The sequence below is a fragment of the Miniopterus natalensis genome, chromosome 7 (genome assembly GCF_054644295.1).
Source record: "Miniopterus natalensis isolate mMinNat1 chromosome 7, mMinNat1.hap1, whole genome shotgun sequence".
Classification (NCBI taxonomy): domain Eukaryota; kingdom Metazoa; phylum Chordata; class Mammalia; order Chiroptera; family Miniopteridae; genus Miniopterus; species Miniopterus natalensis.
Genome location: NC_142087.1, coordinates 28,118,569 through 28,136,286, shown reverse-complemented (window position 1 = coordinate 28,136,286; position 17,718 = coordinate 28,118,569). Strand labels below are relative to the sequence as shown.

General features: G+C 56.0%; 1 protein-coding gene across 1 annotated transcript; it reads right to left on the bottom strand.

The window, feature by feature from the left end:
* Positions 1-258: 258 nt before the first annotated feature.
* Positions 259-8,628, bottom strand: PAX1 (paired box 1). Its single transcript, XM_087818594.1, has 5 exons — positions 8,376-8,628; positions 7,331-7,960; positions 5,608-5,750; positions 4,886-5,108; positions 259-350 (listed from the first exon to the last, which is right to left on the bottom strand). The coding sequence occupies exons 1-5, from the start codon at positions 8,626-8,628 to the stop codon at positions 259-261; spliced, it is 1,341 nt and encodes a 446-aa protein (XP_087674720.1).
* Between the last annotated feature and the right edge of the window lie 9,090 nt (positions 8,629-17,718).

Genomic DNA, 17,718 nt, shown 5'->3' with positions numbered 1-17,718 from the left:
GAGGGTACAACAGTCGAAAGCCCCAAAGTTCAGAAAAGCCTGAAAACCCGGGCCCACAGCTGACGTGTGGCCGGGGGCCAGGGGGCAGCGTGAGGCCTGGCGCCGACGGGGCGCGTCCCCGCGGGCCGGGCGGGCACCTCCTCCGGGCGCCCGCCGGGCGTCCTCGGTCCTGGGAGCGGCCCGAGCTGCGCGCCCCGTCCTCGGTCGCTCCGCCGCCTCCTCCGGCTCGGGCTCGGCTCGGCTGGGGCAGCGCCACCCCTAGGAGGTGGAGGCGGGGATGGGCAGTCCGTGTAAGCTACTGAGGCCGTCGGGGGCCTTGCCGCCGGGGCTGGGCGGCTTGCGGTCGGCCACTGCGGGAGGAAGCACAGGGTCGTGGGGTCACTGCCGGGCGGGGCGCAGAGACGGAGGCCCCGGGCCCAGGACGCGCGCAAACCAGGGCGACAGCGCGGGGGCCCGGAGTGAACGCGCACGTCCAAGGTTCGGGGACGCGAGAGGAGACCTGCGCTCCGCCGGCGCCCCACCGTCCCTGGGCGCCCACCCTTCCCTCCTCCCCGAGGGAGTCACTAGGAGCAGCCTCAGCAAGCGCAGGGCCATTGAGCAGATGCTCCCCGACCGCTGACCCCGTCTGACTCCCTCTGCACCGCGCCCGCTTAACTACGAAGGCGACGGGTGCAGGGAGGTCCTGCCACCGGGGCACCGCGCGGCCGGGCCGGGCCGGGCCGGGGAGGTTCTCGGACCCGAGACCTCTGGGGAAGCGACCAGGGCACTGAGACCGCACAGCCCTGCTCCCGCCCCCCCGCACCCACCCAGACCCCAGCCGCGCGTGCACCAGCGGGGCAGCTGCCAGCGCGTCTGGTCCGCTGTCCCTCGAAGCGGCTTGGGGCGCTGTCGGTAGGCCCGGGGAAATCGAGGGGGGAGCGAGTCACCAAAGACACCCCTTGTGGCGGGAGGGCTCCGGCGGCCCGGTTCCTTCCGACGAAGGAAGTGGACGCGCTTTAAGTGGGCGGCCGACTGGGCTTTACCCCGCGCCCCGACGGCCCAGCTTCCCTCCCTACTGCGGGCACAGCACGTCCTGGGGCCTCGGGGGCGCCGGGTTAAGTGACGGCGGGCTTTCCAAGTCAAGCGCATCCTGTGCGCTGCTCTATTATTTGGGGTTTGGGATAGGGGCCCTAACTTGCTACTGGAAGCCAGAAAAGCGACGCCACGACTGTGCAGCCTCTGGCTTTTCCTCCCGGCCCTGGACGCTGGGCGCCGGCACGAGGAGGCACCGGCTTGTTCCCATCCCTAAAGGCGCCGGCGCGGGGACGCGGGGACACACAGGCACATCTGGTTGCTCAGAGGTTGGAAGGGGTCTAGAGACCTTTCCAGGGCAGAGCGCCCCCTCCACCCCCACCCCCACCCGCGCCTCCTCTCAGCTCTCCCCACGCGGCGTGGCCGCCCAGCCAACCAAGTTTCCCGACCTTTTCTGTCCACCCCGTACCACACTTCAAGGTGAGGACCTGTTTAGAAAACATCTGAGGGCCGGCTGCCTTAGAGACAAGCGAGGAAAGGCGTGGAAAATAAACACCGGGAGCCCAGAGACAGATTCCAGCCCCTCTGCACCTCGAATCCTACTGCTTCGTTTTTAGCTCCCTCCAGGCCAGGCTTTCCCCAGGGGGCACCTCCTCTCCTCTCCTCCTTTCCCACCGCAGGATCCCCGGAGGAAACTGGGTCTGTCGGGGTTCATAAGAAGCTGGGGCCCCAGAGCATTGGGCGTTTTGCAGGAGTTTTAACTTAATCTTAGGGGGACACGCATTTTTAAAATACTGGGACAGCGATTTCAGGGCCACTGGGACCTTGGGGCTGAAGCCGACGAAGTGGGGGTCTGGGAAGGAGTCCCCCAGGGCTGGGTCGAAGGACCCAGGACCCAGGTTGCAGGCAGCCTGGCTCTCAGGCTAACACCTGCACCCTAGTGCTCTCTGGCAGTTTGCTTTTAGGATCGATTTTTCAAGAACTAATCCCAAGCTGAGATAACTGGAAGGAAGCTGTGAGTTATCTGTAACAAACAGAAACAAAATTGTCTTTGAACGTATGCAATGTCTCAAAGATTTGATTTCCAAATCTCAGTCCTTCCAAGGCCCAGCTGGGAAGGACTTCAGAACCATGAGGCTCTGAAAACACACTGTAAAAACCAGTCGTCTTGAGGGGACACATGGTGGGGTCTGTCACCCGTGGGTGTGGGGAGGAGATGGTCCTGCCCTGGCTATGAAAAGACATTTGGACAAGTGTCCAGATTCCCAGAATATCAGAGCCCCTCTAGGGGTAGATAAACTGAAACTTTCTATTCTCTAGGTTCCCAAGAAATAAAGTTTCCTTTCATGGATGGGAAATGTAAATTATACTTTCTTGCCTACATAACAGGGAACCCAAAGGCGTTACTCTTTACCAAGATAAAATTCATAAATTGTGGTACTTGATTTGACATTTGATTAGACTTTCATTACAGTAACTGCTAATGTTCACTTGCATCTGATTTGGAGGGTTTATTGACTAGAAGATCAAAAACATTTGTTTTTACTGAGTACTCATGATATTAAATGCTTTCAGGAAAGAAAAAAATTTTCCTACTGAAAAAATAATTCAGTAAATGCTATTCCTACCACTTTTATTAACTGAACAACAATTAATTGTAGTAATTGCCTAGTGGGATGTTTGTTTGAACATAATTTTAAAGCACCGAGTAGGAAACAAGGCAGTGATTTGGATGATTTTTCTCTGTAGTTTTTCAAAGACCAATTGGGTGTGGAAGGTCTTAGAAGTCAGCTTTTCTGCCAGTAAGAATAAAAATTCTTAACCCAAATAGGTATGTAATTCTCATTATTTTTGTGCTCCTAGTTCCAACACAAACATTTGTGTGCTGGTTTGAGGAAGAATTTTTTAATGATGGGCTGCACTTATTCCATGATCCTTTACCTGTATCTTTAAAGAACTGTTAGGATCAGGAAATTAAGTTATTAATTTAATAACTAATGTAGCTAATTATTTCTACAGACTTTGAAAATTAGTGAGATGTTTCATAATAGGAAGCGACTATAATGGTAAAAGGTACATTCAGTGGCTCAGTATCCCGAAAGTGTCTGCTAAAGAAAATCAACCACCAAATGAATCCCCACCCCCCCAATTAGCTGGAACTAGTTTAGAATCCAGAACTGTGTGTTTTACCTTTGGATTGTGACCTACAGGTCCTAGTTTATTTCTGATGTTGAGCTTGAAAAGCCCCAGAACAAAGCGGCTGTGTTAGCAAAGGGCTGCTTCACTCTGAAGACTACAAGCCCTTTTCTAAGTCTCCTTTCCTTTTGGGATCAGCCCAGGGGAAATCTTTTAAATTTGTAGATACACTTTTCTAATGCAAAGGAGACTGATTTTTATGAGGTAAATTCCATTTCAATTTCTAAATCAACAGATTACTTCAGTTGTCAGGAAAACAGGTAGATTTGAGGCCAAGGACAGGACGCTGAGCAGAGCATTCGTCCTGAGGCCCCTTATTGGTCCTTAAATGTAAAGCTCTAGAGGGATTCTAATTCTCCATTTTTAAAAATTTCATTTACTTGAATTTTCCTATAAATGAGCAACTGGAGTTATTCTATTTTAAATTAAGTGCAAACCTTAAGGGAGTTCTAATTCTCAATTTTTGTGATTTATGTCCCATAATGTTTGTGCTTTAGGAAAAGTGAAAATTAAAAGTATTTTTGTATTTTATTGGTTTACTTGATGGCAGTTTAATATTCATTCTCTCTCTTCCTCCCTCCCTCGCTCTCTCAGAGCAGGCTACTGTGTCTCCTAGGAAATAAAGCTTTTTGCCTGCCCCCCCCCTTCGTCCTTGGCAGGTAAGAGTTGGGTCAGGCTTGTAAAGACCCTTCTGGAACAGCCCTCTGCCCTATGCTGACCCCAAGGTTTGTGCTCTGTCTCCAACGACAACTCTGGCTGGGGCCCCCTGAGGTGACTCCTTCCTTTCTCAGGGTAGTTGAAGTTGAAAATTTCTGGTGAACCAAACCTACTTGCAGGCAGGTTCTTCTAAATCAGCAAATTCAGCCACTCCTTTCACCTGTGAGGAAAACCACTCGAGGGCAGAGCTTTCCCAATTTACAGGAAAAAACAGAGCCTGAAGGTCAGGGTAAGACGACAACCCTCACACTGTTGACCAGCAGATAAATACCTCCAGTCTGTTAGTTTGGCTTATCATGGGGTAGATTTATGAAGGGGGGGGAGAGAACTCCCAGCCACATTTCCTACAGAAAGAAGTACCGTAAACCACACAGACTTCAAAGAGAGTCTAAACTTAGGGACAAGTGATTGAAATGCTCTTTCCTTACCCAATAATTTACTTACGTAAATGAACCCAAGGGGAGGCCACAGTCTAGTTTTGTTTTGTTTTGTTTTTAGGAACTCGGGAAGAAACAGATGGACAGTGCAGGTCCAGTACCAGGGCAGGTCCACCACAGGAGGCAAAGCTCCTCAGGCCACAGAAAAGTGAGCCTGCATGATGCTTCTAGAACCTTCCACGGATGGAGAAATGAGGTGCAGAGAGAAGCAATACCTTGGCCAAGGGCACAAGAACCAGATCCAAACCTGACCCTCTTTTCTCCTCTCTCTGCACAAAGCGGGTGGGGGCAGAACCCCAGGGCCCCTCTCCGTGGCCGCGCGTGGGCCTACACACCTGTTAGAAACCAACCTGCGCCGAGAAGCTACAGGTTTAGCGCGGAAGAAGGGGTTGGGCTGAGTACCACGTCTCCCACTACCTCTTCCCACGGCTACACCGCCTCCCTTGCATCCATCCATCCATCCATCCATCCATCCATCCATCCATCCATCCATCCATCCGAGCCGCCCCACCGGCGCCCCTCACCTTCTCGGCTGGGATGCTTGAAGGTCACGGCGGCGGCCAGCTCCCCGCCGGGCACCGCGAGGCCGGCCGCGGGGGACGCCAGCGGGGGAGCCTGCGCCGGGGGCCACGGCGGGCCCGGGGCCAGGTAGCCGCCGGCGGGCGCGCTGTACACGCCGTGCTGCGTGGAGGCCGGGTAGGCGCAGGCGGGCAGGAAGCCGCCCACCGCAGAGAGGCCGGAGGCGGGCTGCGCGGACAGAGGGACGGACAGACAGTCAGCAGCAGGCAACCCGCCGCTTCCAGCACACACAGTTACAGGATGGGGGTGGGGGGGCTCTTTCCCTCTGCTGTCCCCTCAGTTATCCCCACGCAAGGCTTGGCCTCTGGTTTTCCTAGAAAGGACTCTGGCAAAATGATTTCCATTCAAATTGGTATAAATAATGAGACGGGGGGGCATCGAGGTGTTCACCCGCGGGGATTTAAAGACAGGGAGCCCTCGACCATCTGCGTTCCCGGTTCAAGCTTTTGTAGCACAAGTATCTTGGCAAAAGGCAACTCCCTCAAAAGCCGGCCTCCCCCAAAGTAGCGCGCTTGAGAAAGGAAGGGACAGGGCGAGGGCGCTGGGTGGCCCGGCGGCCGGACACCTGGGGAGTTTCTCTTCTCTCTTTCTCTCTCTCCCTCCCTCCCCACCCCCAGCGCTTCAACCCCTCTAGGAAAGGACAACTCCTTCCCTGACCCTCGGTTACCTGAGTGTATTTGATGTCCGCCTCCAAGGCCGGTTTCTCCAGCCCGTTCACTGCCGAGGTGGCCGGGAAGGCCGTGCGGTTCACGCCGGCCCAATCTTCCATCTTTGGGGAGTAGGTGGCGCCTTCGTTCCCAGCCAGGGCCCCTGCGGGGACACCGGACAGATTAGCAGGGACGTCCGAGTGCGCGCTGGGCACAAGCGCGGCCCCGCAGCCGGCCCATTGCGCGCGCGCGCCTACGAGCTTCAGCTCATCTCCGAGGGCGCGGCCGAGCATCCTCGGAACACCCGAGGCGCCAAGAGCTCGGAGGGCGACCGGAGGCGGCGGGGCCCAGGGTTTCACATTGGCCGCCGCGGGGCAGAGGCTGTTCTTCGTTCCTCCAGGCCTGCGACCCGCTTCCCGCAAAACAAGAGGTGTCCGCCGGGGAGGCGGCCTGCGAGACAGGGGCTGCTTCCTCGGCCAAGGCGCCTTTCCCCCGTCCAGAGGCCGCGCCCGGAGAGGTTCAAGTTCAAATCCAAAGCCTGCTCCTGAGAATCATCTAGGTTTCTCAAAGTCTCCACAGGCGTCTGGACGGCTGGAAGATGGTCCTCCTCAGCGCTGCCTCCAGAGACATCCTGTCGCCCCAAAGAGGCGGCCACCCGCTGGCCGGCGGGCACGCGTCTGCTCCGTCCACGAGTGTGCGCGCGGGGAACCCAGAGAAAGCTCCAGACCGAAGAGCGAACCTGGTGGGGCCACCGCCCGGCCAGCTGCCCACAGGTCGCTCCAGGGGAAGTTTTGACCCCAGCCGGTGGCCCAGGCTGGGGTTTGAGCCACCAGAAAAAACAAACCTGGTTCGCGGCCTGGGCAGCGCGCCCCACTGCCCCCAGGTCTAAACTTTCCGTTTCTTTCTGCCGCCCCGACCCCCTCCTCTCTTGGGCTCCGGTGAACTGTGCTTCCTACCGGCCTCTCTCTTACTCACCTAAGAGCGTGCCATCCCCAGCCCGGCTGCTGGGGACAGGAGACAGTGCCAAGAAACTGGCCACTCAGTGCGGCCCACGCGCGATCTTCCCGAGCCCCGCACCAAGGCCTCTCCATCTCCTCTCCCTACTCCACCCCCTTCCTCCCCTGAGAGAGATGACCAAGGAGCTTGCTGAGTCCTAACCACAGGCCAAGGGCAGATCCTTGTGCTTGCAATTCCAGGATGGCTGCGCTCCTGGGGCGCCGTCGCTGGAGATCCCGGCTCCAGAGCCTGCAAGGCCGCCAGGCCTGCCCGAGCTGTAGGTCACTAAATAACACGGCCAGGCGGCCCCTCTGCCTTTTACTCCTAAGAGGCTCTGGGCTTGGGGGGGAGGGAGGGGATCAGAACCTTTTGGGAAACGGTGAGGGATCCTGAAAGACTCTTAAGGAAGGGCCGCAGGATTGACTGATTTGTTTGACTTAGATCTGGCCATAGGGGTTTGCATACTTTTTGCAAGTATGGAAGAAAAAAAAAACACACAATTTCAGGCCTCCAAATTTGTGGTCGGCGATTGCTCTTCCGGGAAATATTTTCCATATTTGTCATAAAAAGTTCAAGATGTCCCCCACATAAGGCCCGGGACCCTCAGGCTCCCTGGCCAGCCCTAGCCCTCCCCTGAGCCAAAACGGGCCCAAGCAGGGCGAGGAGTTACCCCTCACCCCCTGCCTACCCCCTCATCTCCAGTTCTGTCCCTTCCCGCGCAAGGCCGCAGAGGCCTCCACGACTGACCTGTTTGCTCCATGAACGTCCGGATGCCCAGGATGTTGCTGACCGAGTGCGCCGAGGGCCAAGAGCGAGGTATGCTGACGTGGCCTGCGGCGCCCGGGACCCCGTGGTGGCTGCCCATCTTGGCTCCGGAGGGCGACACGGGGCTGGGGTAAGGGTACTGATAGATGTGGTTGTAGGGCAGCGCCGGCTGCGGCGGCGGCTGCTTGCTCGCCTCGTAGGGCCCGGGCTGCGCCAAGCTGCCAATCTTATTGCGCAGGATGCGGCTGATGGAGCTCACCGAGGGCACGTTGTACTTGTCGCAGACGCCGTCGGCCAGCAGCCGGTCGCGGATCTCCCAGGCAAAGATCCCGGGGTCGCCCTGCTTGTAGTCCCGGATGTGCTTGACCACGTTGGGGGTGGTGACTCGGGGTTTGCTGCCCCCGATGGCCCCGGGCAGGATGGAGCCCGTCTCGTTGTAGCGCGCCAGGATCTTGCTCACGCAGCCGTGGGAGACGCGAAGCTGCCGGCTGATGTCACAGGGTCGGATGCCCAGCTGCGCCAGCTCCACGATGCGCAAGCGGATGGCGTTGGGCAGGGGGCGGCCGTTGACGAACACGCCGCCCAGCTGGTTGACCTCGCCGTACGTCTGCTCTGCGGACGCGCCCGAGGACAGTGAGCGGGAACGGGAGAAAACACCGGTGGGTTAGCCAAGGGGGCTCCTACCGGGCTAGGGGCCGCCCCTCGGAAAGTGCCCGGCGGGTACCCCGAATCTGCGGGCAAACAGCCTGGGTCTACCTCCGGGAGTGGGCACTGGCCACGGACCCCAGAAGAGGGCGCGGCGCCCTCCATGCCCCTTGTAGGCATCTCACTTGGGACACCCCATCCCCCCTGGACACGCCGAACTGCCCCCCCACCCCTCCCAGAAGGCTGGGGACGTGCGAAGAACGCGGTTCGGCCGGACCCAGGACCGGGTCTCAGAGGGAAAGCAGGCGAGAGCAAAGGGAAGCGCCAGCGCACAACACACCTCGTCAGCCCGCCCGCGCCCGGCCTGCTGCCCGCCCCTTACCCATGGCGCGCGGGCCAGCCGGCTGCCTGGCGCCGGGGCGGCCGGGGCTGGGCCCGGCGCAGGACGCGAGAGCGCGGGAGCCGCGGCCGCGGGAGAGGCATAGAGGGAGGGCGCGCGCGAGCCGAGCGCCGGGCCGGCCGGGCCTCGGGCTGGGACCGCGCCGCGCGCCGCCGCCGGGCGCCTTGCCGCCCGCCGCCGCCCGCTCCCAGGACACTCTCCGCGCCCGCGACCCCAGGCCTAGGGTGAACTTCATCCGATTCAGAGAAATTCGTCTGACCGGGAGGCTGCAGCGCGCAAAGATCAATTTTACGTGTCCTCCACGTCAATCTCGGCAGTCGCGCCGGAGACGCGCGAGTTGGCAGCCCATTGGTTCCCGTCGCTGCGCCCCGGCGCCCCCCTCCCCTCGGTGAAACTCTACCCCCTCCGCGGTCCTCCCCTCTCGGCCCTCCTCCGGAACCCATCCCATTCCCCCCGCACACGCGCGGGCGCGCGCGCGCGCACACACACACACAGTCCTAACCCAGCGGGGCCTGGGACCTTCCACTCGCCCCTTTCCCCCTCCGGTGCTGATAAGGATGGGCAGTCATTCAAGCTGATGAATATTTCATAGCGCTCGCACTGCTTTGGATTCCAGCTTTACTCCCACCCCCAGCGCCATCACTGCTCAGGTATCGGAGGATGATAGTCGGTCACGGCCAGATAGTGCCCGGCTGCCGCTACCCCGCCCCCCTGGGCATGAGCGCGGGGACAGCGGCGCCGGTGCCCCACTTCTGAGCGCGCGGGCCATGCGGTGAGCGGTCGGCGTGACTGGCCCAAGGCATTGGTCCTGTCCCGTTTCTGACCGACACCCCAACCCTGCTTTCAGGAAATCTTCACCGTGCTTAACGGCCACCCCTCCCTCGGGGTGATGGTGCCATTTCAGTGATGGAAGGGGCGCGCGCTCCTGATTCAGTCTCCCTGAGAACAGGCCCACCCACCCCAACTCATTCCTCTCTGAAGTGACACAGGAAAGGGATTCCGACCTGCTGCCCCAAGGACAGTTCTTTTCATCCAGGCCCGAAGCGAATCCTTGCACACCTGAGCCGCCCGGCCTCACCTTTCACACAGCACCCGAGGCCTCCAGGGGGCCTTTGTTAAACCACTGAATGGTCCTTTCCCCTCCTTTTGGGGGGGGGGTACGCAGCCCTGAACTCTGGGGCCTGCGCAGGCACTGTCAGCTCTTTATTTCCGTCTTGCATCAGTCAACGCACAGTTCTAGACTTTCCCAGCCTGGGTCGCCAACCGTGGCGGTCTCGGAGGGAGCTGCGCGGTGGAATCCAGGAGAGAGCAGGTGACGAGAGAAAGCTCCTGGCCTTGCCCTGAGCTGACACAAGGAGGCCGCGACCTAGGAGTTCCCAGCGTGGGGCCAGTAAGCTCCAAGGGCCTCGGGCTGAACGTGCAGGAACAGGGAGGGGGCCTAGGAGGGGGCCTAGGAGGACCCACGGTTCTCAGGACTACCTTGTGCTCCCAGCTCTCCTCCGGAGGCGGGAAAAATTCCCCGCTCCCCTCCCCCGGAGAATGAGAGAGATGCCGGGCGATGATGCTGCGGGAGGGGAGGCGCAGTTGCACCCGGTCAGCGCAGCCTTGGGACCAGCGGCGACCCCTTTCCCTCCGCTGTGGGACCAGAAAGCGTTGCCGGCTCCCAATTAACCTGTTCGAATGTGCCAATTAGGAGGTCCCGAGCCATAAATCCCGTGCTCTCTGGAGGGAGGGCGCGGGGGGGGGCCCTCCTGGGAAGAGATGAGGGCTTCCCCCTCCCGCACCGCCGAAAACACACCGCAGCCTCAGGGAGGCCACGGGGACACGGAAGCCGACAGCCTGTGCTCTGGTGAACGGTGTGGCAGGGACAGGGTGAGGGGGTGGTGTGAACTGCCGTGAGCAAACCGGAGCCAAGGTTTCCAGAAAGATGCAGAGCAGAGGACTGAGGACGCACCAGCTGTGGGGCGCCCCGAGGCTGCGCGCAGGGCGAGGCGCTCCCCTCGGTTCTGTCCAGGTTACTTGGACCCTGTTTGCTCCTGATCTAAACTTTCCGTTGCCCGAATTTCAAGTCGGGCTCCGAAGACCAAAAAAGGTTGATTCCTAGATCTGGGACCCGCAGTGTCTATAACCCAGTGCATCCCCAAGATGCGTTCAAGCAGCTAAAGTCATTTCTTTCCCCTGTAGGCGAGGAGTAGCCGGGCACGCTCAAAGAAGAGAGGATAAAGCCGGTGGTACTGCGGCAAGAGCTGGTTGTCCCCAAGGGCTCTTAGCGGAGCACCGCCCCACCGCTGCCAGCAGAGCGGGGGGCGCGGGCCTGGAGGTGCAGTCTAGAAGGGCATCGCCTCCCCACGCCCCTTGGCGAAGGCCGTCGGGGCCTGGGGTAGACGGTTGGAAAACTGCGCCTGCGGGCTCTCCGGGGCGTCGGAGCCTCCGGCCCTTCCTCCGCTTCCACCTTCCTCCCGCTCCCCACCCTCCGGCAGCCAGCCCCCGGTGCCCGCGCCCCCCGCACTCGCCGCGGCGCGCTCACGGCCAGCCTCTCGAAAAGCTTACAGTTTGTCGCCCCCTGTCGGCCCGCGGGCCGGCTCGGCGGGTTCCCGAGGCCCGCTGGGTTAGGGGAGAAGCGGCCCAAAGACGGGGTCGCAGAAGGAGAGGAAACGTCTCTTCCACCTCCGCGGGACGCAGCGCGGCCCTCCCCGTGAGCAGGACGCGCGACGCGCCGGCGCTGAGCGCACAGAGGTACCGAGCGCGCGGGGTCCGCGGCGGGGTTGGCGGGGGTTGGCTCCCTTGTTCTGAGCGCTCTGGGCGCCCCGTGGAACAAGCTGAAGAGCGGCTCCCGGAGGCGCCCGAGCCGCCGAGCTAAGGGCGCGCCGGCACCCGGGACGTGAGGGATCCGGCCGGGGCTGGACGCCCAGGGAGGCAGGCGGCGGACTCGAGGGCCCCCGAGGGGCCTCGGGAACTGACCCAGGTTTCCCAAGGCAGAGGAGGGAGAGGCAAGGTCGGTGCCAACCGCGCGAGGCAAAGAGGAGGCAGGAGGAAGGCGCCTGCGCTTCTAGGGACGGGGGCGAGCGGCGGCTGGAGGGGTGCGGGTGCGCACCGACTGGCTGCTTGCAGCCTGAGCCCGGCAACCTGAATGTCAAGGCTGCGAGAGTTTCTGCGACAAGGTCGTCCTCGGAGCGACGGTCGCCCCCACTTCACCTCTCCTGCGTCTTTGTGATTTTTGGTGGAACCGTTTCGGGGACTTATTTGGGTGCAAACAAAAGGTGCCCGTCGCAATAGGCCAGGGTGTCCCGGGTACCGTGCATGTCAAGGTCTTCAGGAGAAACCTAAACAAGCACATGGAAGTTCGTCCCAAAGGCCGGTCCCTCCGTGGGGCACAAAGAGCCACCGCGGTCTGGGGCTGGGCGTTTTGGTTCAGCGGCTGGGAGGGAGGAAACACAGGGGCCTAGCCTGGGCCCCACTAACGACCAAGGCCGGTACCCACCGGCCTCCCGCCTGCTGAGCAAGGTCAGGATCCTGGCTCCTCCCCGACGGCCGCTCCAGGGGCCTGGAGAGCCCGCCAGGTGCCAGCCTGTGTCGTGGCTCAGCTCAGGCTGCGCGGTTTTTTTACGATTTTAAGAGCACTGTGCAGTGAGTCTTGTGGTTGGAAAGCAAAGATAAACCGCATCTCTTAGTTTTATTTTTACCTTTACCGTTTTGAAACAGTAACGCGGGCTACAAACGCACTTTATGCACCAGGTTCCATTGCACCCCTCCCCACACACACAGTTTTGCAAAAGGAGACCCTTCTCGCCACACTTAAAAAGAGCAGTAAGGAGTGGCTGCCTGCAAGGAGACAAGGGTTGGGAGAGCTGGCCCAGATCAGGGAACTGCAAGCCCTCAGGGTAGCACAGAGAACTAGCTCTCCTGAAACCCCAAAGTGATACGAGGTAACGACACCCCCCAACCCGGAGTGCCCGCAGGGGTGAGGGGTGTGGGGAGGAAGAAATTGGAGTACTCAAAGCTAAACTGGCCCCTCCGAGGGCGGCTGGTGAGCTCCGGGACCATATGTCGCCCCCACCAAGTGGCCTCGCAGAGAAGGGAGGTGGGGGCGTTGGCCCCTGCACCTGCCGCTCCAGATTGGGACACACATACACCCCAGACCCTCAAGAGCGTGAAACAGCGTCCTAGGCTTCTCGGACTGCTTGGGACCATGGTGGGCCTGAAGTTCTTCACCCAGCCTTGCGTTTTACCTGCTAACCTGGAAATGTTTATTATCCAAAGCGGATCAGGTCTCAGGGGCGCGGTGGAGCGTCCATCCCCGGCCGCATTGGCTGCTGACCCCAGAGAACGTCCTCGGAAATGCAGGGAAAGGGAAGCAAAGAAAATGTTTTCTTTTTCCTAACGTAAAATGGATAAGCAAGAATAGATGGATATTTTCTGCGTGGATAACAAAACAGTTCCCGGAGTTCGTTTAGAGGCAAAAGGGGTAGGAGGGGAAAGAAAGCAGATTTGCGGAGAAACCCCCACTAGTAATAAACGGGGAAACTGAGCATCGCGGACAGAGATCTAAGTACTTTCTACCCTGCAATGCAGGGACCTGACTACAGGAATGTTTACAACATTCCTTTTGGAGTAGAACATTTAAAATGTGGCATTTGTGTGGTAAAAATAACTACAGGAAGCCAGTGCCTTTGGGGGGGGGGCTTTTTGTAGGAATGGTTTCTTGGAGCCTCCTGAAGGAGTGGTGTCCTTGTCATTCTCGAAAGTATATTCTCACTGAGGGCAAAATCCAGAGTTTCCTTTATTGCTCTTACGTAGCCCTCCTGTCCCTGGCAATGGGCGTGACAAATTTTGTAGAAAATGACCTATACTGTTTAATTAGATCTATTTCATCTCAACACATCAACATAGAAGGCTGCAAAGGGCTTGGGGCACTGGTCAAAATTCCACCTTTACAATGAGCTCTCAAAAATGTTTATGCAACAGAGCTAAGAGTTTAAACAGCAATATTAAAATGGAAATATTGGGGAAACTTAAAAATGTTCATGGGGCCGTATCTCCCATACGGGGCCTGGCTACTTGGAAGAGGAGCCATCTAAGGGTAGCCACAGGGGTTCAAAGGATAGAAGTGGTATTTTCTAAAGGAACCAAGGGGGTGATGGCGTGGCTACCTTATAAGACAATTCCCAAGGACAACAGTGGACACAGGTCTTGCTGCCTACGGGATGCCCCCGTGGATCAGACTTGCTCTGCTGCAAATAGTGACATGTGTCAGGTATCCACACTGTCAAGTCTAATTGGAACCAGCTTGCTGCCCTCGAACGCTTTCGAAATTTTGACCCTCCATGGACATGGAGCCTGGTGAGTGGATCGAGGACATGGAAAGTGAAGGACACCTGGATAGCCCTTTTTCTGGAATTAAAGACAGTGCCCAGCCAGTCTTGGGTTACCTGGATTTGTTTGATTTCTTATTAAAGATCAGTTCTCTCCAACCTTCAGCACACACACAACAAAAACATCATTCAAGCGCTAGAAACAGGGTAATTGTGAGGTTTGCAGAATGATTGTTATAATAATACATTGGGCACAAAAGAACACTCAAAGCTGCTGGTGGGCTGTTTCAAACTCCCCCTCCCACCAGCAGACAGTGGAGCCAGGGTACTGGCCCCTCTTCGGTTACCCAGCAGGCTTAACATTATCATTCCTAATTAGAAGCTAATGACTCTCTATTTTTTTTATCCAGCATACAACTTGTAAACATTGCTATTTTGGAATAGAGGCTTTATCCCAGGGCTGGGGGGTGGGGGGGCGGTGGTGTTTATTTAGTGTCACCTCAGAAGTCTTGAAACCCACTAGAACTGAATATCCTCCTCAAAGCAGGATCTCCTTTATGTTCGTTTAATTTCTCATAGTATAGCTCTCTGTTATTTCTCCCTGCAGTGCCACTTAAATTGGTTTCCTTGTCAGAAATCAAGTGTTTTTTATGAGCTTTCCTTCAGGAGCAAGTAGATTTTTACTCGTGAGTAACGTTTTACTGCCAGTCGAGTCAGTCACTTTTAACTAATTATTGCTTGATGTCTTCTCTTTAATAGCTGCAGTGTCCCAAAGCCTGCCACTTAGACGTGTATGTATAGCATGTCCGCAGCTTGGTGATGGTTTTAATTTTCTCCCCCCCCTCCCCCTTGTGAATGAGCTATGGAGTTTTATTGAAGACCCGTAGTGCCTCCGGTTTTGATTTAGTGTTTTGGAGTTTGTGATCTCATTGCCCAGTATGGAAAATATTAGGCAGGGTCTGCAAAGTGTATGCAGGGAAAGACCCGCATCACCGCTGTGGACCGAGGGAGCGTCCCCATCGCTGCAGTAAACCAACTCCACAGCCAGCTAGGACCCACGTTCAGTTTTTATGCCTTTGGATACGGACCATCCAGCGAGTCCTGCTGATGCAAAAGGTTCTTGAAGACACCGGTTCTCCAGGTGGCTGCACTTTGGACTCAGGCGGGAGGGGTGTGGAAGCCCCAGAGCTTCTGACTGAATTTGTCTGGATGCAGCCCGGGCACCTGGATTTTAAGAGCTGCCCGTGTGACTCGAATGTGCATTAAAGTTCGAGACTGATTTAGTGCAGGGATGACGTAATGCAATGCTCCCTGCTTTGCAACTATTTTCAGGGATGCAAGCAGGACTGATTGGCCTCACTCACTTCCGTGGACACCTTAACATCACACACACGCACATTTAAGTCCGCTTCTTCAGTGCCTTTCCTGTGCATTTTTACACTATGTCACTTTCACCCTGTTGGAAACAGCCGAAAAGGGCGAACACTGCCTTCTCAGCCTCCAGTTGCTGCCCTTGGTTTGCTGTCTTTTCAAACAAGACCCCTCTGTCCCCCGGCCCGGGCACAGGTGATCACCGCCTTCTGGTTAAGTGGAACCATCTGCACAGTGACCTGGGGGCGGGGCCAGAGGGGAGATGGCGATTGGCTCAGCCACTCGGCGCTGGAAAGGTGACAATGGATCGTGAAGGCTGCTCAGCGGGGGAATCAGAGTCACTGAAGAGTCTGAGGGGGTGGGAGTTGAACTGGACTTTCCACCTCGTTAGATAACACTGTTCTCTAACTTGTAAAATAGCAGAAGACATCCCCCAATCAATAGGCATTGACTGCTATTTTTATGATTAATGCCGCTGTAACACTATTTGATTGCCATGCACCTTGGAGGAGGCAATTTCTTCACATTGGCTGTGCTAGTGATGCATTTTAGCTCTCGGAGCTGCTAGCCCCTCCGACCGCTGGCTTGTGATAAAGATAGAAATTCAAGAATCCTGGCGGGGAAGGGTACGTAGGAGAGGGGGAGAGGGAAGTAAGAGAAAAAGAAAATGCTTCGCCTTCCTCTTTAAAGTCTCAGAAACCAATGAAGACAAAACTCCTCCTTTTCATTCTTATTAGCCTTGCCTTGGTAAGAAACGTTAAGCTTCAGATTGCTTTATTTGATTCGATTTTTATTGTCTTATAAGTGTATGCATATTCCAAAATACGAACTGCATTTCATTCTGCAACAAGTTCCAGGAAAATCAGGGCTAGTCTCTTGCTGCAGGACCTTTATGCCCTTGACTTTTAAAGTACAGCTTTTTAAGACCTTTTTTAGCTATAAAATTCTGTCTCTAAGTGACGACCAAGACTAAGAAAACAAATATATTAATTCTTTGTTATTATTATTACCCATTAACGCTGTATTTGACATTACACTGTTTGACACAATAACACATTATTATATGGTGTGTGTGTGTGTGTGTGTGAGAATGAAGCAGGGCAAAAACAAACTATGTTTGTGTTGTGGGAAAAATATTGATGTTTATTCTTGTCTTGATCTTAACTTCTTTGCCCAATGTTGTCTTTTTCACCTTATACTTTGACCCTGGTTTTTCCATGTTTTTGTTTGTTTGTTTGTTTTTAAGTTTCTTTATCTTTATTGTTGAGAATATTACAGATGTCCCCTTTTCATCCCCACTGATCCCCTCCACCCCGCATCCATCCCACCCCCAGGCCTTCCCCGCACCAATGTCTGTGTCCATGGGTTATGCTTATAAACATATAAGTTCTTTGATTAATCTCTCCCCACCCACTCCCCCCTCCCAGGCTTCCCTCTGAGATCCCTCAGTCTGTTCCATGCAAATATATTAATTCATGTGGGGTTTTTAGGGCTTGTTTATGTTTTTAAATCTTCCATGGGCACCTCTTGAGGAGATCTTAAAATGTATATTTTAGAAATTGCATCAATCTTGTAAAAAAAATTTTATGATCATCTACTTTACTAAGATTATACTGTTTATACAATGTTCACAATCAATGTTAAACTACTTTAAAGTTATATGAAAATCAATAATAATAACAGCAACAACACTAAAACCTAAAATGCCCTGAAAGTGACGCAGTGTTTCTCAGCAACAGCCAGAAGCTTAAAGGTTATAGGGTCGTAACAAGGCAAAAGCAGATGCTGAGCATGGCTACGGGCCTGCAGGCTTTGCAAACGGACGTGCTGAGAAAAATGAGTTTTGACAGGGTTTCCAAGTATCGAGACGTCGGCAAAGTGGATAACCGAGCTAATGTTTGCCCGCCTGGGAAATACTCGCCTTGGGAATATCGCTTCTTGACAGGACGACAGCGAGAGACGTGTTCCCCGACCGGGAAGCGTGAGCGGGGCTGTCCGCTTCAGTTTTTGTAATAACACCTCCGGCTGAGGGGGCCTCTGCTTAGTTTAATCTCTGTTCCGTAAATTACTCTTCACAAAACAGCCCCCAGTGGGGCTGCGCAGACTGGCCTTTGCATGTGCGGGACATGTGTTTGCAATGTCAGCCCCCTGGTTCGGGCAGAACGAATCTGGCACTTTCATCTTAGTTTCTCTTTAAGCTGGGGCATAGGTAACTCTGGAAGGCGGGCCGTGAACTTGGCTTGGGCTTGGCCTTGGCTTGGCTTACGGCAGAGCTTTCATCGGACAAGTAGCCTTCGGTGGGGTTTGACGGCGGTTTGTCCAGGCTTGAGGCCCGTTGTCGTTTTGGGCCGTGTTCACGCTGCCTTTTATCACAGAGGGAACGGGACTTACTTCAGCCACTCTCTAGTCTCACTGAGTCTTTAGAGCTTTCCTCTGTCTCTAATATTTAAGCTGAGGGGAAGGAGAGAGGAATTTATGATCACACCTGGTTGGAGCCACTACCCATGGCGAGGACGTGTGCTCATGGTGGAGTTGGCACACGGAGGTCCGCACATTCTCTTTAAGGCTCAGTGTCTACAGGTCCAAGAAAGCGCTCATGCACCTCCAACTCAGAAAATGACCTGGCTACAGGAAAGTATAAT

Bases quoted from the DNA above. Each gene is read 5' to 3' on its own strand.
- PAX1 (XM_087818594.1), bottom strand. From the start codon at position 8,628: ATGAAGTTCACCCTAGGCCTGGGGTCGCGGGCGCGGAGAGTGTCCTGG. The intron at 7,961-8,375 runs GTAAGGGGCGGG...GCGCGTCCGCAG, and splicing joins GGCTGGCCCGCGCGCCATGG to AGCAGACGTACGGCGAGGTC. The intron at 5,109-5,607 runs GTAACCGAGGGT...CTGTCCGCGCAG, and splicing joins CGGACATCAAATACACTCAG to CCCGCCTCCGGCCTCTCTGC.